The sequence below is a fragment of the Hippoglossus hippoglossus genome, chromosome 15 (assembly GCF_009819705.1).
Source record: "Hippoglossus hippoglossus isolate fHipHip1 chromosome 15, fHipHip1.pri, whole genome shotgun sequence".
Taxonomy (NCBI): Eukaryota; Metazoa; Chordata; class Actinopteri; order Pleuronectiformes; family Pleuronectidae; genus Hippoglossus; species Hippoglossus hippoglossus.
This window is the reverse complement of record NC_047165.1, coordinates 20,999,279-21,024,913: the sequence shown is the minus strand read 5'-3', so window position 1 is coordinate 21,024,913 and position 25,635 is coordinate 20,999,279. Positions and strand designations below refer to the sequence as shown.

At 40.7% G+C, this 25,635-nt stretch overlaps 1 protein-coding gene across 4 annotated transcripts in view; it reads right to left on the bottom strand.

Annotated features, from left to right (window-relative positions):
- The window catches only part of thada (THADA armadillo repeat containing), a 97,678-nt gene that overhangs the window by 61,006 nt on the left and 11,037 nt on the right, over positions 1 to 25,635 (bottom strand). For 3 of the 4 annotated variants that reach the window (XR_004616289.1, XM_034608839.1, XM_034608837.1), the window contains exons 21-26: positions 18,478 to 18,587; positions 13,501 to 13,633; positions 10,556 to 10,678; positions 9,886 to 10,008; positions 8,277 to 8,368; positions 668 to 757 (exon numbers count right to left, since the gene is read on the bottom strand). Coding sequence is in view for 3 of the 4 variants with exons in the window: in XM_034608839.1 (XP_034464730.1) it covers positions 668 to 757; positions 8,277 to 8,368; positions 9,886 to 10,008; positions 10,556 to 10,678; positions 13,501 to 13,633; positions 18,478 to 18,587 (671 nt within the window). In the remaining variant the exon portion in view is untranslated. Of the gene's footprint in view, positions 1 to 667; positions 758 to 8,276; positions 8,369 to 9,880; positions 10,009 to 10,555; positions 10,679 to 13,500; positions 13,634 to 18,477; positions 18,588 to 25,635 lie in introns of all 4 variants that reach the window. The other variant, XM_034608838.1, reaches the window with a different exon arrangement.

The following is a 25,635-nucleotide window of genomic DNA, read 5'->3' as shown; positions in this document are numbered from 1 at the left end:
ATTCAGACGGCCGAGATCTGGTTCCGTGGGAAATTTGCAAATGCTTTAACAAGGGTCGAAGGGAGTAAGGGGAATTGAGAAAGCGGCAGTCTGAAAAAGCAGTCAATTAATTGGATCCATATTAAGATAAGGGGGCCTGAGGAGCAGTTGGAGGACTCTGGGGCTTTTAAAAAAAGGGAGTTTGGGCTGAGCTGAAAACGATAAGGCCAATGAACCTCAGTGGACTCAACTCCCGGCTGGAGAAAAGAACAAAACTAAATCTTGTCAAGACATTTACTTTATTCGGTTGTAAAATCTTTGCTTAGCTTTGAGTAAATAGTCTGTCAATTGTGCAAGTGAAACTTGGGGAAAAAAGGCGCACACAAGCACTCGATCCAGGGCAATGCTACTTGTTCATAGGTAAGAGCTGAGTTCACGGTTTATCTTTCCCACTTTGAAGAAATCTAGTTTTAGGATTTGAAAAAAATTGCACAAACTTTCTCCAGCCAACCAGTAGCACAAAATCCCCACCTCTTGATCAGCTTAACAGAAGAAAAAAAAAAGCTGCCTCGAATGGCACAATGTGGGTAAAATTAAACACCTAATGGGATCAGGGAAGTGTGAAAAGCTTTGGCAAGGGCTGAATGTGGATTGTGTTATGTGTGAGGATTAAGGAGAACCACCTCACCTTTCCACTGTGGATGCAGCCTCCTCCAGCTGGTTCAGGAGGAACGGATAGAGGGCTGGAAAACGAGTGAAGAACTCCCGGCCTGTCATCCTGCGGCAGAAGCAAAAAGAGAGAAAGAGACAGTGTGAGTATCTAATAGTCATGAGGGCATTAGCCATAAACCCACTGACCTCAGGATTATTTAACAGGCTGTTTGTTAAGGATAATGGTTGAGTTTTAAGACGTAAAGAATATTGATCTCATAAAACAATAAACAGAGGTTGAATTGGTGGATTATTTTTCTCTTTCTGCAATTTTACTTCGGGAATAGATTGTTGCACTTCCATAAAGTTAAGAGACTCTTAAATAGCCCGGAGCAGTTACACTCCATACTGGGACATCGATTCACATCAGCAGAAAACCTTATGCAACTGCTTACATGCACTGTGTAGCATCCCCCCCGAGAGTCAACTGATGGACCTACCAGATATTTCTGCAGATATGTGTCCTGGCATATATGTCAGCAAGAAAATGCAATACTGAAAGTTGTTGTTTGTGGTAGTTTACACCATTATTTAAAGACCATAAGAACTTGGTTGTAGTTTGTCTTAACAGAATTGCAATATCAAGTATAAGCAAGTTTAATATGCGCAGAAAACCCAACAACTGTCAAAAGAAATTGATTCAAAATGTTGTTGAAACATGAATGGTGCGCAAAAAAAACTTTTTCCAACTGAGCCCCGTCTGCTTCAAAGCTGTGAAATACAATGGAGAAAATACAATGTACAAACAAAACCTCAAGTGGATGAGAAGCAGCAAGATTTTCCATTTTGATGCAGCGAGCAATTTGCGACTGTAACGATAATAACAAATCCATTGGCCCTGTATTAGACAGAAGCTAAATTTGTGCTGAGGTATTAAGCGAGTTTGTGTTAGTGTGGAGAACAGTAATTAAATATCTGTGGATTTCAGATCAATTAGTGTCTCAACAAAATGTCTGTCATTCACATTAGCTGCAACTAGACTGGCATTCAGGACAACGCATAGTTCACCAACAGTTCCCTAGTGAAACCACATTTAAATTCACTTGATCCACCAATTCCTCTCGTTTTTTATTTGGTTCTGCACCAAATTGGACACACTCATAAACATCAATCCACTATGCATGCCAGATTTTTTTTAAATCAAGACCCATTAATTATTCTCTGTGAAACCAACGAAAAAAGAAATATAAAAAAATCCTGGGTCCGCCTCTTGATCTGCAGCCAAACTAAATTTTATGGGTCATTCGTTAGCCCATACCACAACCTTCCATCAAGTTTTGTGGTATCCGTCCAGTAGTTTTTTGTAATCTTGTTTGCAAACAAACAAACAAACAAACAAACAGGGGTGAAAACATAACTTCCTTGTCAGACACCATAACTGTTTTTAACAGGTTTTTCCAAACAACGTCCCTCTACCTCCAAACAATGATGAGGGGAAAGTAACATAACAAGAAAAAGCAAGAGACACAGGACAAGATATAGTGTAGAGAACTGACAGTCAGACATTGTGACTGATAAGAACATGATCTTGTACCAAAGACTGAAACAAATCAAGCTTTTACATTTTTTTATGCGGCTACAGCGAGAAATCAACAGCCATATTTGTGTATATACTGCGTGCCACAGTCATGTGGCAGATGGTGTAGTATATGTACATACTGTGCCATGGTCATGTGTGTTTGTGCTTATTTATCCACTCAGACACATACACAACTATCAATAAAATAACAAACTATATATTTAACACAGGCGGTCTTGCTGATGCAACCGCCATTCAGCCTCAGGGCCAATAAAGTTTTTATTTAACTCTGGCTGTCTAAATCAAGTCGCTCCTAAAGCGAAGAGGGCTGGTCTGCCAAGCACATGATCACAAGACTGGAGAGATGGCATACTGCTCCAGTCACGACTGCCACTAATTCTGGACACACACACACACACACACACACACACACACACACACACACACACACACACACACACACACACACACACACACACACACACACACACACACACACACACACACACACACACACACACACACACACACACAAAGTTAGCAGCAGGCGCTGTCATGGTCGGCAAATGAGTTCCAAAACCCCTTTCAACATGGATGTGACACACTGCTCGCCTCCTGTGACTTGACAAATACACAAAGATGAGGTGTGGGGGTAACTGCACTCAAACTTTATTGTCACTGTCTACATGTGCAAATACTGGACTCAGTGCCCGCCACCCTCCTATGCTTTCTCTAATGAGAGTCTCTCAGTCAGACAAGCTGCCTGGAGGACAAAGGTCAGAGGTCGTGTCGGTGCAGATTAGAGGGGGAGAAGGGGGAAAGGTCGCAGAGGACGAGAGAGGAGAGAGGAGAAAGAAAAGAGGAGGGGGTGTAAGTGAAAAGGCCGAGTCATGTTGGTGGGCTAAAAGCTGTGTGTGCACTCTCACGAAGGCAACATTATCTTCAACTGGAGATGGGATTCTTCCAGGACTAGTGAGGGTGGCGTAATAAACCTACAAGCATCCTAGTTTGACAAAGAGAGAATATAAACTCAAAGAGAAGAGGGAGGCAGACACAGAAAACAATAACACGTAGAATGGCCAATATGGATCTATGGAGATATTGTGCAAGTGACACACATAAGTTTGAGGCATTCTCTCCTTTCATCTGAAAAGATCAAAGCAGCTCAACTACACGCATCCCGATCCGTATATTGAATTCAGCGTGAGTGAATTTGGGTTGTTCAATTCATATCAACAGGTCAGTGTTCCTGAAACGTTAGTGGAGGAGGGGAAGTAAGTGCATTTACTGAAGTACTCTCCGAGATACTTTGTATGTAACTTTATTTTTCGAAACCATGACATTTCAGAGGAAAACAATGTACTTTTAACTCCAAGACATTTAATCAACAGCTATATTTACTAGTTACTTTTTGAAAAGAAAGTTTGCATAAAAAAAATGTTCTGAGTTTTTATCAGTTCCACTAGAGACGTTTCTTCTCTGAAATTATCTGATGGTTTCATTTAGATTCTGTAACTTAAAGGCCACTTTTTTTTTTAAAGATTAGAGAAAATTAATTCATACTTGAGAAGTAGCAGTATGTGTTTTTTTCAAATTTTACCCATCACATTATTTATATTATATCAATTATAAACTACTGAAATAAATATCAAGCATTTAAAAATACCTTCCCTTGACCAGCTGCTTTTTTAAAAAATGTCTTCATAAACATTGATAAAGAGGAAAAATGTCACATGAGAAGCCTTCCTGGATTGACTCACACTGCCATGGAGACTCCAAGGTCAAACGTATCGTTTACTTTGAGTTTGCTTCAAACTAAGTGAAGCCACGTTAAAGAAGTTGTAAGTGTAGTTGCACTTTGAGAAACAAGACAAGTACTTGTAATGGAGCATTTTTATTGTTGTACTTGTGCTTCCCCTTCAGTCTGAGACGTGATACTCTATGCGTCGCTGATATCATCAGGTGTCTCTGAGTCCTTCACTCTCTGAAGACAAATATTTACTGAAACGCTCAAAAGCACCTCAGTAACGTTGATTTGCACATTTCTCAATGTACGAGAGCACATGTGGTGCAAAGTGAGATGTTGACGTGGGCTTGAGATAAAGCTGGAGGCGTTGGTTGGAATTCAGAGAGCAATCTCCACTCTTTCAATAATGTTTACAGTTGCATTTATCTCAACAGCGATATTGCTTCAGCAACAATGTATGGAAACACGGCGCAAGGAGGCCGTGAAGGCCGTTGATCTGCAAGCAAACAACACGTCTGGATTCTAGTGACTATAACACACTGAAATTCCCACAGACAGCAGCAAGCTCAGTCTTTCCAAAAACAGTAATACACATAATGTTGCATGTGTAGGCAATTGTGTCTATGCTCCAGCTGCAGTGCAAAGAGAGAGAGAGACACACACATACAGCCAAATATTATTGCGTGTACAAGCTGTCATAATGCATCTTCTGTAGCCAAAGATTGCAGCTTTAAAATTGTGCTAATAACAGAGACGAGGCACACAACGGACTGTGAAGAAGCCAAACTATCAAACACTCTTATAAATGAGTTGCAGCTTTTTTACAAACACGCAGTCTTTTTCCCATTTCTGGTTCACTGGTGTGACAACTGACAATTATAGTAATAACTAAATATATTAAGAACAACATGTACAGACAGTGATAGACTTCAAATGCTAATTTTTCTTAGCCATCATTCTATCCCTCATTCATCACAAATTCTCCCACGGGTATATAAAAACAAACCCGCACAGTATTAAGGAAAAAAAGAAAGCCGCAGACATGAGGAGGGGGAGATAAGTGAATAACAGAGAGAGGGACAGCAGACTAAAAACACAAGTAAAAACAGACAAGATAAACAGGAGCAGCCTTGGCTCGGTTAATACTTTTCAGACGTTTTCACAGAAAGTAGCCAATAGAAACACAGAAAAAAGAACCAGACTGAGCCTCTTGGAACAAGGCCCAGACCCCTGTGAAACTCTACCTTGGATTATCTCTGGTGAAGCAAATCACTTCTAAACTCAATATAGACAATCGACGCTTCTCCACTTCCTCCCACTATCCAGACATGAATCTGAAATGTCATCAATATGAACGCTGACATTTGTGGTGCATTTGGAGCCTGTCTGCAGCTTTTGGGGGATGGAGCCACGATAGTGAGGTTCTCTTGGAACATGGGCTCGACCGATCACTCTCAGCTGCCAATTAGGACAAGTTTTTATATCATCAAATAAAAAAAAAAGAGAACTTGAATAAACATCAGTGTGACAATAACTACCTAAAATGACAGAAACCATCTTTGAGAAGAATGCGACGTGCTCTTTAACTTTTTTGTTTGGTGCCCGTCCCATCCACCAACAGAATGTATGACCTGTACTGCAGCCAGCCACCAGGGGGAAATCGAGACATTTGGCTTCACTTTTGGGGAGCAGTCGTTTCCTCCATCTTTGTACCCAGTCTATGATATAGACGGTGACATGCTGACATGCTAATCTTTAGCAGAAGGTATAATTTTGAGAGTCTACCATGTTTCCCATGTTGGTCATCTTAGTTCAGTGGTAAAAAGTGTTGCACAAAGCGAAATCTCAACCTAATGGAAAAGGTATTGGATCATCTGTAATGCTTCAGTCGACCAAAGTTTCAAGACTGAATATCCAGCTTACTAAAGAAACAGAACTTGTCAGGTCATGTTTGCGTATTTGTTAAGTGTATGTTGGATCTTATTCTTCATCCTCCATATACCAGGCTCCTCTCCTCTGGAACCAGCTCCCTGTTTGAGTTCGGGAGACAAAAATCCCTTCTGCATTTAAGATTAGGCTTAAAAGTATCCAGTTTGATAAAGCTAGCTTTAAATTCCCATGATGCACTGACAATCTCTCGCTCTCTCTCGAAGTCTGGTTCTGTTGGAGGTTCCTTGCTGATAAGAGTGTTTGCTCATTATGGGAACTGTTAGTATTTTATAAATATTGTATGGCATTGACCTTACATGTAAAGTGTCTTGAGATAATTTACGTGATATACAAATACAACTGGATTGAATCTATCTACAAATTTAAATTGGGTCACAACAGGAGGGAAGACATTTCTTTCAGTGTGTGTTTTTGTGCAAAGTGAAACAAAAACAAAACAAAAAACAGAGTAAAGGTTCCTGATGAGTAAAGGTTTTCTGTGTGATCACATTGAACTTGCAGCATCCAGTGATTGTATTTTGTCAAGGTTTTTTTCTTAACCCTGGGTGGCTGATTGACAAAGCATTGGAAGCAGGTCATCATTTTAGACTCAGAAGCCTCAAAAACAATCGACATATTTTCCCAACAATCCTGAGCAGCAGAGCAGAATTAACAACTGACCAACTTGCAACTAAAATTGTGAAGAATTTGTTAAACCTCTAAACAGATTCATCATTTGCACAGCTCTACCATGTGTTGTCTGGGTGTGCGATGGTTGCAGATGATCACATAAACATTTTACCCCCCAAAAATGTCACATCCACCAAACGCTTGACCTCAAAACTATGAATCTTTTTAATTATTAACATGACAAACAGAATATTGTGGATGTGCAGGCTGATGATTTTGACTGCATACATTTCTGGTAATCTCAAATCTTTTGCCCTGTATATGTGAAAGAATATCATCATCTGTGTTGTTTACTGTGACTGACATTTTCAGGTTCTGGCTTAAAATATCAATTAAGAAATTAATATCTATAACAAGAAAAATCCTACAGGAGGCATGTCATTGTGAGTCTACATTATTAACGTTTTGTCAATACAGTTGCTGTGACTGTATCTATGACAAGGTTTAATCTCTGAGAAAATTAATTGAAATTCAAATAATATCACCATGGTCTTGAGTTTAAATAAACCCTTTGAATTCCTCATGGTCTATGGCAGCGTTACCAGATGTATGATAACTATCCTATTTGTACGAACTTTGCCCTCTGTACGATATATTATCAGTAATGCCCAAATTCCCATTGTGTACGATAATTTCATCATTTAGTGACGGTAATAAGAGTTATAATTAACAGTGTAGTCAAATATGGATCAATGTCTTTGTACGCAGTTGTGATGTACATGTGATGTCTTTCCAGCCAATCAGAATTGGCACTCAGAGGTGGAGCTTGCATGTCTCTAGATTTGTAGGCACTGTCAGATACTTGTTCATCTAAATGTGTTTTATGAAAGTATGATAGTGTAAATGCTGTTTCAAGTTTCAATTGTAAAATTGTAAAATACTTTAATTCTCCAAAACAATATAATTCTTAGATGTATGATGTCAGGCTCTCATAACCTGTAACAATTTCCAATGAGCTTTTTGTTTGTAATTATATGTTTGTTGACAAACAACAGATGAATGGAGAATGTTATATTGTACCTTTACAATTACATCCCCCAGGTATGAAACAGGTTCAGTGCAGCACGACTGAGAAGTGTCCTATAGCTGAATAACGGATATGATTCCCTATGTATTTAGCAATGAGGAACTGCCCTTGCCTCCAGTGTAATTTCCCAATTTCTGGTCCAGCAGCAGTGGAGACCTGAAAACCACCAGCAGAGGGTTTGAGTGGAGGGACACTTGTTTTAAGCAGCGTGCTGTTACAACAGCGCCCCTCAGTGCTGTGAAACAGCAACTGTTCAGCTCCTTCACCTTGGTGTTGAATATTTGAAGGTTTGCTACCAAAATGTTTGCTTTCTTGGAAATAAGCTGAATTGTAGTTGATGTATTGTGAAATGTAAATATGTATAAGTAGATTTCTTACATTGTATCTTACACAGTCTTGATTAGAGGCTGGAAAAATGTAGTTCTTAAAATATGTGGGGAAAATTATAGTTGGATAGTTATAGTCAAGCACATGACTTGCATTTTTATAAAACAGCTGATCCAAGGGAAACTGAAGTAGGATTAAGGGGAATAACTTCCTGCACCAGTTATTTTAGTGTTTGAAGCTTATTTGCACACACATGACTGATAACCACTGATTTGTGCATCCCTCATTCAAATAGAAGCATTTCATTCTACTCGGATGCACATGACAGAGAGGGAGAAGAAGCAGACCTGTTCTTTTTCGAGTGCTCGTCCTTCCCTTTCTTCACTCCAAAGATCCTTGTGATCAGAGTGCTGAAGAGGAGAGTGGAGGAGTTCCTCACCTGGGACAGGGGGAAGAAAAACAATAAACGAGAGAGAAGGAAAACAGAGAGAGAAAATCGATATACGTCTGTTTGTCAAAACATAAAAGATGAAACATCAGCATCACAGAGAGAGGGTTTGGATTGGAGAGTCAGCACCATGTCGTTTTGAAGCAATTCCCTGCCTCAGACCTACGATCAGTTAATTAGCTGCACTGAGCTAAACTAATGAAATCCAGACAAGAGCCCTGCAGTAAGTAACAGTGGGATGAAGGCCATAATCACAGAGGTGTCGATTCAACTTTACGGTCACCCGGCAGGATACAATTTGTGATGCTGCTGAATTATACCGTGTTGCTTTATACAGAGACGTGACATCATAAAGTGGAAAGAATATCACAAACACCTGGGAGGTGTTGGAGGGAAACAAATTTAAACCTGCTCCAACAGGTTAGCATCAGCAAAGATGTTAATGATGGATACAGGGCTGCACAGTGTGATATATAAGACATACATGACTTAAACAAACAAACTGTGAGCAGTGAAACAAATTAACCACTGTAGCCGTGTGCTACAGTTTTGTGTGTGTGTTTGAAACAAAGACACTTTTGTGTGCTTGCTTGTGTGTGAGTTGAACTGATGATGTATTGCTGTTCTACTTAGAGTGGGAAATGGTCTGTATTTATACAGCGCGTTTCTAGTCTTGATGACCATTCAAAGTGCTTTACAGTACAGTTTGCCTTTTTTTGTAGTAGTAGTAGTAGTAGTAGAAAGGGACATGGTTTTCACCATGTCCCTTTCTAAATAGAGTTCATACGTCAAACACCAAATCCCGCAATTCCTACCGAACAATCCCCCTTTATTATCAGTGCGTCGAGCTAGCTCAGACAGAGACCTTACAACTTGGTTAATGAACTTTAATGAAGGAAAATCAAGCAGTATTTTCATGTTATGAATCAAACCCCCAACATACAAGGCTGCAAGATTGTTCTCATCAGAAAAGGTTACACAGCTTCCCAGGTTTGTTTTTCATTAGCGGCTGAGAGGTCGTCCTCTAACCAGAAGGATGGCGGTTCGGTCCCAGTCTTCCCCATCTGCATGCCGAAGTGTCCTTTAGCAAAATACTGAACCCATAGATGCACTGTACTGTCAAGCCATCATTAAGACTAGAAAAGTGCTATATGAATACAGACCATTTACCATTAGTTTATGATGATATGAATATAAAGAGAGTTTAATTGCTAATATGAATATATTGACGTTTTTTATGCAGTTGTAAAGTCCCTGCAGTAAAGACGATGTTTATCTGACAAAATCACCTGGTATTTGCCTAGAATACAAGTGATTTGCTTGTCCTGTACCTGTTTAGGATAAACTACACCTGTGATTGTTTTCAGAGATGGTAACATGTTTACTTGTGCTACAACTTTGTGGCCTGTGCATTAAAACTATCAACCTCTGTAGCACCAATGCTGTGTGCAAAAAAAGAGATAGATAATAAAGGTAGAAAAAAGAAATAGATGGAGGTTGAAACTCACTGCCCAGACAGGAGAGGTGAAGCCCAGCACAGCGGCCTGCATCCCATCTGAGACGAAGGGGATGATGTTTTCCCCCAGACGAGTGTCCCTGTACAGAGCTCTGAGGATGTTCAGAGCATGGACCTGTTGTGGGATAAACACAGTCAAACTGAACAAACTCAGCAGAATCACTTTAAGAACACATCACATAAATTACATTGAAAAGATCACATACAAAAACCGATGTGTTCACACGATCCACAGAAAAACTGTACATCAGTATTTGATAAACTAGAAAGATTTTATAAAAATGACCATCAAACAATAACTGGTCACCTGCTGAAATTGGAAAACAGATTTATCAGCAACAACCAAAATACAGATACATTTGGCTGCTGTTCCTAATTTAATTTCTAAAGCTGGACTTTCACCTGTGTGACTTCCACCCCCACCATTATCATAGATATGATATAGTAATCAGCTGCGACAACCAAAAAATGTTGTTGTTTTTTTTAACGTAAGATGCTTGGTAGCAGAAAAGTGAAATAGACTGTGCAAAAGCATTAGGATGAAGAGCAAAGACAGAATATATATAATAGCATCCATTACACCAGTATTATAAATGATGATGCTGCTTCTTGGTGTGTTTGGTATGTCTCTTGCACGGAGGCACTGGATGGACGATAACTACCTGAGGAACAGAGGAGCTTTCGTTGTTCCTGTCCACAGACGGCATGGCCAGGCTGATCAGTTCTTTCATGGTCATCTTCAGCAGACTGCAACTGGACAACTTGGGCTCAGAGGAGAGCAGAGCCTGCAGCAGAGGACAAAAGGAAACATAAACAATGAAACTCTATTGAGTTAATTGAATTAAAGTATAAAAAAAAGAAATAGAACTACTGCCCTGCAGGAGTATACCTCCACCAACCAAACAAGATGCAGTTCATATCACATCTGTTCAGACTTATATGATATATGCAGTAAAGACATTTCAACATGATCGCACAAAAGATCTACACAATCAACAGAGTTTCACAGTGGGAACCCAAGACTAGTGCAACCCATCCAGGTTCTGACCAAATGTGAAATAAGGTCACATTGGTCACATTCAACTCCATAACTGAGGAACTGAAGGGAGATTAACGGCCAGAAAAGTGTTCTTGCAGAACATGATGATATCACAGTGCAAAGACATACAGATTGGGGTTAATTGGAGACTCTAAATTGACCATAGTTAATTAATGCATGAGTGAATGGTTGTTTGTCTATGTATGTTGGGGCTTGGATGGACTGGGGACCTGTCCAGGGCGTAACCCGCCTCTTGCCTCATGTCAGCTGGGATTGGCTCCAGCTCCCTTCGCGACTCTCAAGAGGTTAAGCATTATCAATAATGGATGGATTGATAATGATGTCACAGTGATGTTGACCTTTGACCTTTTGTATATAAAATGTCATCCCTTCATCATTTTATTTATTTTTAAGACATTTGTGTTCAATCTTATTTTAAATACTGTATTGATTCTTAAATTATGGCAAAAAATTGTTTCATGCGATCCCTGTGTCCTTTGTACTTCCTTTGTACCAAACTTTAACCAGTGCGTCCTCGTGTCCGTGTGAATGTTTATGCAAAATCTAAGGGACAAACCAAACACATAATGTATGACTATGGCATTAAAAACAATCAAGACTCTGATATGCATGTTCTTCTTCCACGTGTGTGTAGTGTACATATTGGAGATGCAACTGAATATGTATATTGTTGTAATTTACCACTTTTTGAACTTGTTAGTACTTTTGTGTTTTCTTTCTTCCTGTAACAGGAAAAATAACTTTATAAAAAGGTGTTTTTTAAGAAGCTGGTTCTTATGCAAACAAATATGACTATTTTATCAAAGCTAATATGCAAAAAGGTTTTCTAAGCTATGCTGGATATATTTTTATATCTGACATTTGATGAAAAAAAATCATCAATAAGTTTGTGCAACTATTGTATTCGTGTCTATTCTAACAAAACACTGAGCTGCTGAAAATAAATTTAGTTTAAAATGATATTCAGTGGGTGAGTATTTAATTATCACTTCTTATTTCTTGCCCCTAAACTTGCAGCAGCAAAACCTCTAATCTGAATTAATTAAGTGCACTATATAAAATCATATCCTGTAACATGAAGCCACAGCCATTACATAAGTCTTTCTACAGCGATGGCTTGAGTGAATGACATCATTTGTATGCGCCAGAAGTGGGATCTGGGAATGTGGGAGCAAGGAGGTCACAGCACTTGGCTGCTGTGTGAGAAAGGAGTTATCTTAGTGTGGGAGCTGATGGGAGCCAGCTGTGTGTCTGGCCAGAGTTATGCTTCAGAGTTAGGCCTGGGAGGGATGGAGAGATGGAGGGTAGAGGTAGGGAGGAAAGCAGGAGGCACAATCTGGCTCCTATAAACTTTCGGGGGGGGGAGTAGGGATGAAGGAAGGTAAGAGGAAGAGGAGGGCGAGTCGGGTTCCTGTGAAGTCTGTCCCGGGTTGATCCAGAGCAGCGTGAGGCGAGCGCGGCAGCCAGCCTCTGTCTCTCTGTGTGCAGGAATGCAACACAAACCTCTGCCAAGGTGTGGACTTCTGCTTCGCCCCAGACTTCCTCTGCTTTGTCGGGCTGTTCCTCTTTCCCCTCCATCTTATCTGCTCTGTCTCGCCGTCTCTCTTCATCCTCATCTTCAGTCATCCAGCCTGGTTTTCTATCAATACTTTGTTCTGTCTTGCCACTCCTCCGCTTTTCTCTCTCTGTACTTTATCTTAGCTCTCTACATTTGAGGTTCCATATGTGCCAGTTTCCAAAAGTCTAAATTTGGACTTTTGAAACCTTGAATTTAATTCAATTTCATTATAAACGAAAATAAAGATTGAAATCTAGTTCAAAGATTTCAATCCTCTTTTAGGCAGCACATGCTGGTCACACAAATGCATGAAAACAGAAGAACATCAGTCAGATCAGCGGTGCAGCCGTGCGTCTCGTACCCATTACCACAACAAAGAGCAGCCTCACTCTAAAATAACTACCGTGATAACACACAAACTCTGTCGTGTCTAGTTTTAATATCAGTAATCAGAGGAAGTGAGGGAGGCGAGCTGTGGCTGAATAACAGACTGAGTCAGTCAAGTGTTAAGGTGGGTTTAGTGAGAGATTACAACACATTGGTAAAGGTGTGTGGGACTGGTGACTAATAAGAGGGGTCACTGAAAGGACAGTTTGTGTGTGTGTGTGTGTGTGTGTGTGTGTGTGTGTGTGTGTGATAAGTGTTTAGTGTCAGTGAGTGAAATAGATGGATTAAGAAACGCTGTGCTCCAGAGGCATGCCAAGAACTGCCGAGTATGCAACTTTAAGAAGTAAACAGGAACACGTTTACTCATGTTTTTATCGTTTTTTCGAACTTATGTCATGAGTATGTGTTTTGCAAAAAGGTAGAAAGTAAACCAGAGGGATGTGCTGTTTACTGACAAAGGTCAGAAACTTGTGCATTCTTAAGTGTCAGAATCGAAACAATAACCTCTTTCCAACACTTGAAATCAACAGTGAGTCGCAAATCAAGCCTGAAACTTGACTAGCACCCCTCTGATACTCCTTGGAAATCGTGCCCACACACACCTGGATGTAGAAGGGTATTCCGGCGCTGCGTCGCGTGGCACACAGCTTGGATGTCGAATCGCTGGATTTGACCTCCTCCAGAACCTCAGACAGCCAGTGGGCCGGAAGCTGCTGCAGGCCCCGACTTCCACTCCTGACAGACCCACAGACCCACAGACACACACACACACACACACACACACACACACACACACACAGAAAAACATTGGTAATAAATAACGGAAGTCTTATTTCTTTGATCAAAGACTCACACAAAGAGGCATTCAAGTTTAATGATGAATGAATGAATGACTATGTTATCTAAATTATATTTTTAATTATTTAAGCCATTAGCTAAAGTAATTCATTCAGTGCAGTTGTTCAACTTTTAGTAGTTAAAATGTTCAGAGGAGCTGTCAGCGGTTTATCCTCATTAGTTGTATCTGAATGCATATTTTCAGGATGGAGAGTCTGACTGCACACTATTGCGGGACTTCAATCTTTTACAATAAATCCAATATGTTTCTCTCAACACAAAACCACACCAAACCAGGATCACATCACTGCAAATAATTTTTAATATTTCCTTAAATCTACTTTGACAACCAGATGGATTTCAAAGTAGGTTTCCATAAGAAAATGAAAATAAAAATAATAAAATGTGTCACATGTGTCAGTTGAAAAAGTGTCAGAATAATCATGAACCACAACATAATGTGTGATTGATTATCTTTTAAATCCTCTGAACTAGTGATTCCAAAGATAGCGTCTGTGGGCGTCCAGCAAAATGGAAAATCGGCAATAAACTCGTCCAATGTAATTTCCATCAAGACGCATCCAAAAACCTGAAATGTGTCAGGCTGTATTTCTTTAAAAACAAAAGTTTGAATGTTAATCAGCAGTGTTAGGAGTGGGTTGACGTTACAAAGGAAGGTGCTGCTCTAAACTTTCAGACACATGAACTGTGCTGCGGGGCACCTGGTGCCCTAAGGGGTTTAAAACAAACCCAGATAATGTGATCTGAAGCAGGTCTGGCAAACACACACCAGCAAGTAACCAGTAAGTTTAACAAGAGCCAGAGACACACAGGCGATGAGTTAAAACGATTCAATGTGGAGGACAGAGCAAGGGTGCAGCTCTGCTCCACACACTCCAGCGTGCTCTGTTGCAAGTATTTGATTCACTGAGAACACGCACATCACAAACACATGTGGTGATACATCTACTGTAGATCTGTGTTATACAGCAGAATATAATTAAGAGGAGGGACGATCCAGAGGGAAGCTCAGCAGTTTCCAATTGATATGTGGAAAGATTAAGGAGCTTATCAACTACTTACCAATATATATGTATATACATTTTTATTTTTTTAAATATAAGTATATTAGAACCATAGACTGTATATAAAGATGTACAACATAACAGCAAAAGTAAAGCCAATCTGTCTCATATAGGTTATAAAACCCAACTCCTCCATGTTAATTGATGGGACATGGAGCAACTAAAACGGTCAAATACAATTTGTAATTTTAGGCATTCTTATCACAGCGAGTGTTCTTTTTTCCAGTCAATTTGGGTTTAAACAGTTATTTGAGGCCATAGAAACGAAGTGAAATGATTGACAGCAGAGACTGGCTCGCAATTGGTCAAACGCGTGTTGGCAGGACCTCGTTGGAGCGGCTCTGCACCGCGATCATTACTGTGCAGACTCTGACTGCAAACGACATCATCAGTGCAAGATATCAGCTTTCAAATTTGGGATCTGGTTCACGTTATCCATCTTTATAAACAGTCTACGATTAAAACTAGGCAGCAGGCAAGCACCGAATTAGTGAGCTAAAGTAATTTAGAAATACTGAAAAAGTAGTTCACACCAACCTTAACATTAACATATTGTAATATACCTAACGGTTAAAAAGATCCAGCCAAAAAACAGCTTCTATCAACATATTTAGGACACGTCAGGTGATGTGCGTCAAAAGGTGCTTGAGTTCATGTGTCATGGCTGTGGGGGTGCATGTGAACCATTGGAGTAAACAACTTCAGTTATAAAAGGCAAACGTCGAACCAGAAAACATAGTCATCGAGAGGAAAAAAAGAAGAGAAAGTAAAGAAGGATATAAAGAGTAAAAAAGGAAAACGGGGCAGAAACAAGCGAGATAAAGAGACACAGTGAGAGAGCGCAAACACAGTGGAACACACCAGCGCCAGATCCCAAGGCAGAGCATCAAAAGGCCGTGGTTAGGCACCCCGCAATCAACACCCCATAACCCAGCGCACGGCCTGCATACCATCCACACACTGCTCTCCCCCTTTTGAAAACACACACTCACACGCCTGGAGCAGAACACACACACACTTCAAGTACGCCTACACACAACCACCAGAATGTCGCCCTCATTACACAACACATTGAAAGACTGGTTTCTGCACAAGAACAAAACAAGTGAGTTTTCTTTTAACTGCTCTGCCCTGGGTGGTTCAAAGTCAATACTGCTGCAACGGTTTTGTGGTTCGTCACCTGCCGCAGGGCTAAAGACATCTTCCACATGCCGCCATTGAGGAAAACAGAGAGGTACAAGAAAGTGAGGAATTCTTTCATGTCGTTCTGAATTAAACAATTGTTTGTTTTTTCTTCTTCCCCTCAGGGGGATAATAGTGGGATTATTTCCTGTAATAGCAGGGGTGATGGGGATTGTGGAGTTGAGTATGAGACTCCAGCCAAGTTTAGTGTTGCTCCTAGAAAAACATCCCTACAGAGGCCCCATCAGTCTAATAATGTTCAACGTGCGATTTAAGTGCATTAGTAGCTTTGAATTATAAAGCTGGGATCAGAATTGGAGAAATCCTCAGTGGGGTCTTAACCGTATTCGGCCCTGATTTGTTATACAAGTAAGGTTCAGTTATTTAAGTCATGCTAACGACTAAAAACAACTTTCCTTTTTATGCCCAATAATTTAATAAGTGCAGAACTTCAACTTTTATGTTCTATACACACCAGAGTTTACGGCTACAATATTGAATGTTCTCATTAGCTGTATTTGTATGCACATTTTCAAACTCTTACTGCACACTGTTGCATGACTTTAAAACTAGTTGGAACATGTTGAACCAGAGATATTAAAAAAAAGCAGCAGTTAAAGGAATAGGTCAACATTTTGGAAACACCAACTTTTTTTCTTCCCAAGGATTTGAATTAATATATACCCCACAGGTGTATGGCTTACTAGGTAATTTTAGTAATTTTTTCAGAGCCAGGATAGAAGTCTACCTGTTTCTAATCTTTGTGCTGTGCTAAACTAAGTGGCTGTTGGCTGTAGCTTAACAGCGTACACATGTGATATTAATATCCTATTTGTATGCTGTAATATTGTTTGAGTGTGTATTTTTATTTGTTTTATGAATGTGTTGTTAGAGGGAGGCAAAGGGAGAGCACACCAAAAAAATAAGCCCGTCAACATTCTCAGTGACAAATTCTACAGATACAGACATTGCAACTCTTGTGAAAGGTGTACTGTTGATGGTGTGATGTCAAAGTGATTATCAACAGATCATTTTCACTGACTATTTTGCTTTGCGCGGCTAATTGTATTTAAAATATCACTAAAAGTTTTAAATATGATTACAATATTAAAAATGATAAAGAATGACATTTGAATGGGATTGTAGAGAAAGATTGACAACTCTAGTCTCTAGTAGAAAGCAAATACGCATATTAGTTTAGTAGTGTGTAGTGTGTGGCCTCATAAAACTGCAAAGTGCTGAACTATCTCTTGGTGAACAACAACTCAGTGCAGTTATCACAGTGCAGTTGGCAGGTTTGTTACCATCGTCACTACCAACGGGAACAAATAAGTATTGAGCAAATGAATAACTTGTTTGACAAGAAATAGTACCCAACTAACAACTGTATAATTTTACGTTACTGAATGCGTGCACGTCAAACAAACAAGATATTAAATGCTGATTAGTCAGATTTTAAGTTGTTGGGAGGTGGATTTACTGATAGAGACAGGCAAACAGTTTTCTCCTGCCTCTGGTGTTTCTGCTAAGCTAGGCTAACCATAGACAGACTCCAGCTCTGTGCCAAACAAAGACAGAGTGGAATCAATGTTCTTATCTTGTTTTTGGAAAGAAAGACAATTTAAAAATTTCCCCCAAACTGTTCCATAGATTAAATAAGACATTTTCAGACAACTTGGGGATAAAGTCCAGAATATTGGGTCCGGACTTTACCAGCAGTTTGCCTTTCACACGTGCACAACACAGCGGGAGGATTTCTGCAAAGACGAGTTCACAACAGCAACAAATCCTCCACATTATTCAGGCAAGAGGTGGAGCAGCCGGGTGCAGCAGGCAGAGGCACGGGATATTATTGACAACACACAGACACCGGTGTTGGCTCTTATCACCACAATCTTCTCTAGTCATCTTCGTCTGTGTCTTCTACGTGTATGACACCGCTTTTTCTTGGGGACATATTTGGTTCTATTTAGTTTTTTTCATTTTTTCTGGCGCAGCGTCATCAACCCCCCCACTCCCTGGCTGTGATCCCCTGCTGTGTTCTCACATTGGATTCTCCCGACTTTCTGCAGACTTTATACAAGGGGGCCAGGCAGAGAAAGTCCAGAGGCTCTCAGTCTGACATGTGCGTTCATACATGCACCTCCTCAAGAGAAAGTGTGGAGAATCTCTGGAGTTCAGTGCATGTCAGAAAGCAGCTCTAATATGTCAACCTTTCACTCTGTTCGTTGCACTGAGTTTACACAGGGTGTCTATTATCATCAGCTCAATGTTTGTCATGCCTTTGTATCTCTGACAACCAGGAGGCACCACATGATGAATGGCTCCACTTCTCCTGATGTAATTCAAGTATATTAGTGATACTGAGAGAACGTGCCTCCTCACTAATTACAAGGCACAGCCATTGCCATGCCCACAGCCATTCAGCAGTATTACCTTTCAGCCCCTTCGCCCTGAATGTGAAAACACACACACCTGCACAGCATGTCGGTGAGGCGCACAAAGCCCACGTAGGCCAGTTCAAAGGCGCCACGGTGACGGGACTGCAGGAGCTGCTGACGGAAGTACAGGCCGACCCCCTCCACCTGTAACAGAGACGCAGAGAGAGGATCAGCAACTCAACTCTAACAGGAGCAGTAGTCTGTGTCTGTGTGTGAAGGAAGCCTGTGTGGCTGGGTGCACACTCGTCCTCTCCCTGAGCATGACTGGCCTCTTCACAAGCCAGATACACACACACACACACACACACACACACACACACACACACACACACACACACACACACACACACACACACACACACACACACACACACACACACACACACACACACACACACACACACACACACACACACACACCTGAAGCATAGACGATAGCCAGAAGTTAGCTAGTAAGCCATGACTTTTGGCTTCTAGCAGATGTCAGATGTTTTGGCAACGTAGCTTTGACGTGAGGGCCGATGGGAGGAAGTGGGATGTAGTGTAGCCTGCTGTTGCTTCCTGGATTACCAACCCTAACTCTAACACATACAAAGCAAAGAATCTACAAAGTTCTTCAATAGTATATTTGGAGCTTTATGTGGTATTAAATACAACTGATAACATCAGTTCATCAAATTTGTACTAAATCTGTAATATAATCAGTACATCGTAAAAAAGGTGATGTCTTCAAATGACTCGATCAAGTCAGTCCAAAAACCCAAAGTGGGGTAGATAACTGATGACATGGTGATTAGATCCATTTCAACCAGTGGCTACATCAAGTAATCCAACCATCCCCACTAATTGCCATATTTGCTATAAACAAAGCTGGCAAACAATACTCCACTAAACCAAGCAAAGGAAACCGATAGAAGACGCTGCCCCATTCAACCAATCAACCTCATGGGTGTGTATTATGATGTCGTTTTGGAGTAAGAAAAGATGACTCTTCATTCAGGGTTTAACTGACAAATTCTAAAATTACTGGACACTTATGTTAACTGTGGCTTGTCTTTCCACTAAACAAGTACCTGCATGACATGATAAATATAATCTAGTGGCTGAATACAAGACACTGAAGGTCCCCCTACAGCTTATTATCTACCTCTGCCAATGAGGTGATGTTTTCATCTGTGTCTGTTTGTGGGTTTTCCTTTGTTAGTTAACAACAATCAATTGCTAGAAAAGTCCTTAAGACCGAAGACTTCAGACTAAAAAGCAGTGTGGCGAATAAAAGACGGTCATACACTGATGAGCTGCATTACCTAATCCCACTTTAACCTTTTCTCTACTTGGCAAGTGACGTGAAGCTGTAACACAGGCTACCCTCTTGTTTTAGAGACACTTACATTTTCAGCCAGTGAGCACAGAGCATGTCAAGCGTGAGAGCGGCATGTCAGTAGCGTGACAAGTGTGTTCAAATAAGGATGCTGAGAGATCCACATAATGGCCACTGTCAGTAAAACCATCCAGTTAGTAACAGTGTTAGCGACATTATTCTAACTATACACACACACACACACAGACACACACAAACACACACTGAGTGCTGTTTCTGTAGCAGTGTGTAAACTGGTGAGTGTGTTGCAGGTGAGGCGGCAGGGCGAGGCGGACGCAGAGCTCCAGTGCCCTGTCATTAAGGCTGTGGTATCACCCCCACCACAGAGACAGCCATGCCCCGACTTAGTCAGGGGTGGCATGGAGGGCACAGGGAGGGGTGGCACAAGCCTGATGCAAAAAACCCCGGTGTGAAAAGGGAAGAAAAAAATCCCAACGGCCCCTTGGGGGATGTGGGGTTAGACACAACATCTAAACTAACACAGACAGAGACCCGCAGATGAACTAGGAGTAGACCAGTCTCTGCAACCAGCCCTGATGTCACTGAATGAGGGAACAGCGATGCATGAAGTTTATATGAGGAAAACAGCTGCAGAATGTGAGTATTTGAATATGAAAAATATGCATAAATTGGAAAAACTACAAGGAATATGAATACAACATAAATGTAGGGCTTAAGCAGCCCATTTTTTGGCCACATGACTGGTCAGTAAACTCGACTGACCCTACAGACCCAAAGTGGACTAACTTAAACACCAAAGTATGGACTGAGTAAACCGCAGCCGTACCAAGCCCGATGACTTATCACATTGGTGGCCGGAGTGGACTCCCAGGACAGGCCTGACCTCACCGGGGTAAAAATGGCAGCGACAGTCACTGTTAGATGGCCCGTGGCTCCCGGGGCCCAGACCGCTGCGGTGCTGAGCTGGGCCGAGCCGGGCAGCGGCTTTGCCTATTTAAAGCCTCCCTCCCTGTTCAAAAGGGCCGAGCAAGCTTCCTCCGAGGAGCCGGGGAGGGTGGCGCGGGGGGGCACTTTATTTAGACGTCAACTTCCTGTTTGCAAACGTGCCCGTTTCCCAGAAAAAACTTCCATGTGCGGAGAGAGAAGTTTCCCAAGTTTAATTACATGTATGGCTCTGGACCTTGACAGTGACCTAAATAGCCAACTTCTCCGCCGACGGGACAGAGTTAGAAAGCACTCTGATAATGTTTATTGTTGTTGTTGTTGTTGTTACTGCAATCTACAGGGAGAAAATATGAAGTTTGCTTTATAATGTTACAGCTAACAGAAAACCATGAATACTGTAATTAATAGTTTCTTCTGCTCTACTGCAGTGCTGATGGAATTAATTTGGTATGTGTAACATCCTACAATTAAATCTCTTTTCTCTCAGTCCTTCTGGTTTCCTTTCTTTCCTTCTTTCCTACACTTTTCTCAACAAACCGCAATATCTCAATGATATTGAATTGGAAAGTCATAGAAGCAGCTTTTTGGTCTCTAAGTCCACGTATGAAAAAATGTCCTATTTGTTACTGCTTAAATGATGTCATCTTTAACCAGTCTGTGTATTGTCGTAAGAGAGTCTGGATGAAGTTGAATGAATTGATGCTTTGCGCAGATCTGTAATAAAGAAAGATTTTACTTATTTGAAAAAAGAAAAAAAAAAAGTGTTGATATTGTGGCAGTGACTACAAACAAATCCATGTACGAAAACTGAGAAGCGTAAAAATACATTTGATTCATTGTGAAACTGTAGCAGGTCAATGGATGTCACAGGAATACGCGGCCCTTCATATGTGGACACATTTATGTTCACACAGTGAAAAGAATGTGGCCACATGCGTCCCAGACCACCTCTGAATGTGGTTTGAGTGATCAGATCTCATGACGCATTGAGGATGTTTGGGTGCGTTCCCACATGTACTTAGCACTGACCATTTGTGATCGGATCACTCAGGGTAAAAGGTCCAATTCAGGCACTCAAATAAAAGTGTAAAAAAAAATACAGTGCAATAGAAAACAAATACAGAGTAATGTCAAACAAAGTATTCACATTGTGTTAATAGCTGTGTGTGGATGAGGATGTGTTTCCCTCCCGAATGTTCTCTCCTCTGTGTAACCACAGCTCCAATAGAAGGTGCCAAATAAACATCAGGCTTGTCAGACTCCAGATGATCAACTACTTCGGTGGTCTGTCACACGTTTACGGTCCCGTCAAGATGCAAAAGTGCTACTTCTTCCTTTTTTCATCTAATCCAATAGAATCAGCCAGTGTCACAGTCCTGTTCAAACCAAATGCATCGACTTAGCTAAAAACCTCTACAAGTGATGATTGACAGAAAATAAAGACAGGAAAGAAATCAATCAAACTATTAATGACCACTTGTAACCACTGCTGTTGCCATGGTGCCACCTATTAAAACATCTGCTGTGTTTCCAGGCCAACAAGCACATAACAGAGGATGCTGTGTGTGGACCACAGGAGGTGTTGAGCACATCTTGAAAGGAGATGTTCTGGTCACTCACTCTGTCTCTCTCTCTCTCACACACACAATTGCCTATGTATGTCATTACTTTGGTACAGCAAAATTACTTTGTCCACACAGACTTAGCCAGACCTAACTTTCCAAATACTATTGGAATCATCCCACTGACTGTTAATGCTAACACAAACACTATTCTCACACACACACCATGGAATTGATGACAAGCAAATGAAAAGAGATGCGGTAAAGACTGAGGACAGAAGTTCAGATTTTCCTCCTGTCTCCGTGGTCCTGAGCATGAGTTTGTTAAATCATCAGTTATGTAATGAGGCTCGTCGCCATAGTTACCACAGTGGACAAAAAAGGTATGCATGATGTCACCATCAAATATGTGGTAGTGGTGACACACCATTATCACATCCATTTCAGCAATGCCCAGTAAAAACTACTCTGGCTGTTTTACGTATAACTTATATTCTACCTGTTATATCAGTTTTAGAGGAAATATTAAATAACTGCAGGACAGATTTAATAGATCAGTGAAATTAACAACTGACTTGGTTTTCTGATTTCTATGCAGGTCTTACATTTGATTTTGAACCCATTTTCAAACACTGATTACCAGGTAAGCAGATTCACAGTAGTTAAGCCATTGAAGACTTTTCAGCATCTGAATAGTTTGGGCTCTGAAATATCTGTCACTGTTATTGGGTTGGTAAAGGTTTAGCTTGTGATTTTAGAAAATACACTTATTCTCTTTCTTTTTCATAGTTAGATACCATTCTCTTGTTTGTATGAACCTACCATACGGAGCTTAGATCAAAAACTGGAAAAGGTAATAAAATCCACGTATGAGCACCTCTAAGGTCAGTAATTAGCAAGCTACCCTAGCTAATCTTACTGACTTTATATTCACTAGAAAGACATAGGGGTGCAATCTTTCTCTACATTATTCACCTTCTTAAATGTTGACAAAAAAATATAAAAATACAGATTTGACAAGTACAATTAATACACAAATTTCACAAAATGTCCACGTTTAAAATCACAAATATGCAATAGTATCATTGAGCATGTAGACTCAGAGACAGGAGAACAGATTCAGACTGACACAGCCGACACTATGATGATAAACAACAGTGCTGCTCACAGGCACTTTGGCAAGGATCACAATAATGGATCACAGTCCATGCAGTTTTTACCAAATGTCAACTGAGAATTACTCAAGAGGTAAAATAGAACTAAATGTGAAATCCAGTTGGTAGAGAAACCACGCGTCTTAACCTGCAGCTCAGTGACTGACTGAGGAATAAATATATTTATGTTACTCCAGTTGTTGCAATCTACACAAACACAGAAAAAAACACACATTCAGCACATAGAGCAGCATGATACTTCCTACTTTCTCTCTCTCAGGAGTGTAAATAAATGGTCAACAGACAAACACAAACACACACATGCACACACACCCTTTACCCCCTACACGGACAAACACAGCCTATGTCTGGTACCCTTGTTATTATGGACGTTCACATGCTGAACCACTCAGACAACTATTCCTGCATGAGTTTGTGTATCTGTGTGTGTGTGTGTGTTGTTTGCAGTGTTTTCCTGCTGGTGGTGGAAGTGATTTGGAAAGAATGCAGTGGAAAGGGAGGGGCGTTGCGGCCGTTAAACCAGCAGGGTCGAGCCTCAAATGAAAGCGCGGCGCTAACGAGGGCGGATGCTAATTGAAGAGCCTCCCAGCGTGGTGTCACAAACACACACACAAGCACTCACATCCTCTCTCACTACAGAACACATACAGTCAAATAAATGTTTACTGTATTTGGAATGGTGCACTGGGTTTGTAGCACGTGTCCGAGTGTGTGTGTGTGAGGGTGCAGATGCAAACAGCTGCTGCAAGTGACAACAGCAGTGTCCACATTGGGGTTCGGCAGCAGTGTGTATTTTTACATCATCTGATCGTCACTGTGTGAGATCGCCAATCCCTGATGTGACTAAGATGGGGGGCTGGCGTGTGTTCTAGGCAGCACACCACCACAGCTCAGCTGTTGTAGCTTGGTTAACCTCGTTGGCCTTCCCATTCCCAAAAGACTTCAAAGCTATAAGAATACCGACAGATGAATAGCGGCAGCAGATGTCTGAGGATCCCACCGTCAGATGTACATGTGAGTGTCATAGAAAAAAAGACACCATGAAGGGAGCACAGCGGCTATTTTATATGTCAATTCTAATTGTACCCTATTACCAATGGTTCACCGCAACATTTTTATACAATTAATTTTGACATGTAGGAATGCATCAGTTTGACTTTTTCTCTTGATGTCAAATAACCATTTCCTCTACCAGTGCTCATTTCCCTCCACATCAGAAATCTGGAGACCACACTGGGAATCATTTTAACGTAAGGTAACATGAAGCCATGGATCAGTGTGGCACTAAAAACTGCGTCAGTTGTCTGTGGCGAAGGAATGAAGGCAACTCTGAATTTTATAATGACAGTGATATTTAATATGGGTCAATCACATCTCGCAAAAACATGATCAACTTAATAAAGTCCAGTGGATTGGAGCAAACCTAGTGACACAGGTCAGTAATGTTTTGGGATTCAATTCGATCTTTAAATATCTAATATTTCAATAAGTCAATTTTAATCCAAAAGCACTATTTGTTCCCCAACGGCTTTTTATAAAAGGGAAAATGGTTGATAAGGCAAAATAAACAGAGCAATCAATGTGTTGGTCTGACTCAATACTTTCCAACCTCTAAGTTGAGGATGTGGAAATCACATTGTGGCACTTACATGATTAATTAGGATTAAATCAGTACTTGTTGGACTGACACATTCATTGTGGATTGAGTTTTTAAGTAACACTATGAAACTTTTTATCATCAAAATAGCAGCTTCAAATAGGTTTGATGGTTCACTGACTTGGAATAGTGAGATTGGTGCTACTTTTATCCTCACTCGGAACACCAATTCTTTCTCTAACTTTGGTGAGTGGGTATGATCTCCAGTGAGAAGTGAGGAACTGATTGTCTAAATCAGACCCAGCAAGTTCATAAGCAATGTTGATCTGTAGATCAGTTAGAAAGAGTAGGAAGTCAAAAACCAGCGTTTATATCCAAGGAAACTTAAAAACATGAAGAATTGTCAACAGAGTTTGGTGTATTTGTTACAGCAGCAGCTCTACTGGTTCAGGAAGCCGGGGATCATGGGTAATCCAATGTTCAGTTGTGTTTCAGTTCACTGAGTGGGACTACGTAGACCTCAACACATTGATAGACTTTGTTTATTCTCTACATGAAAACTTCTTAATCA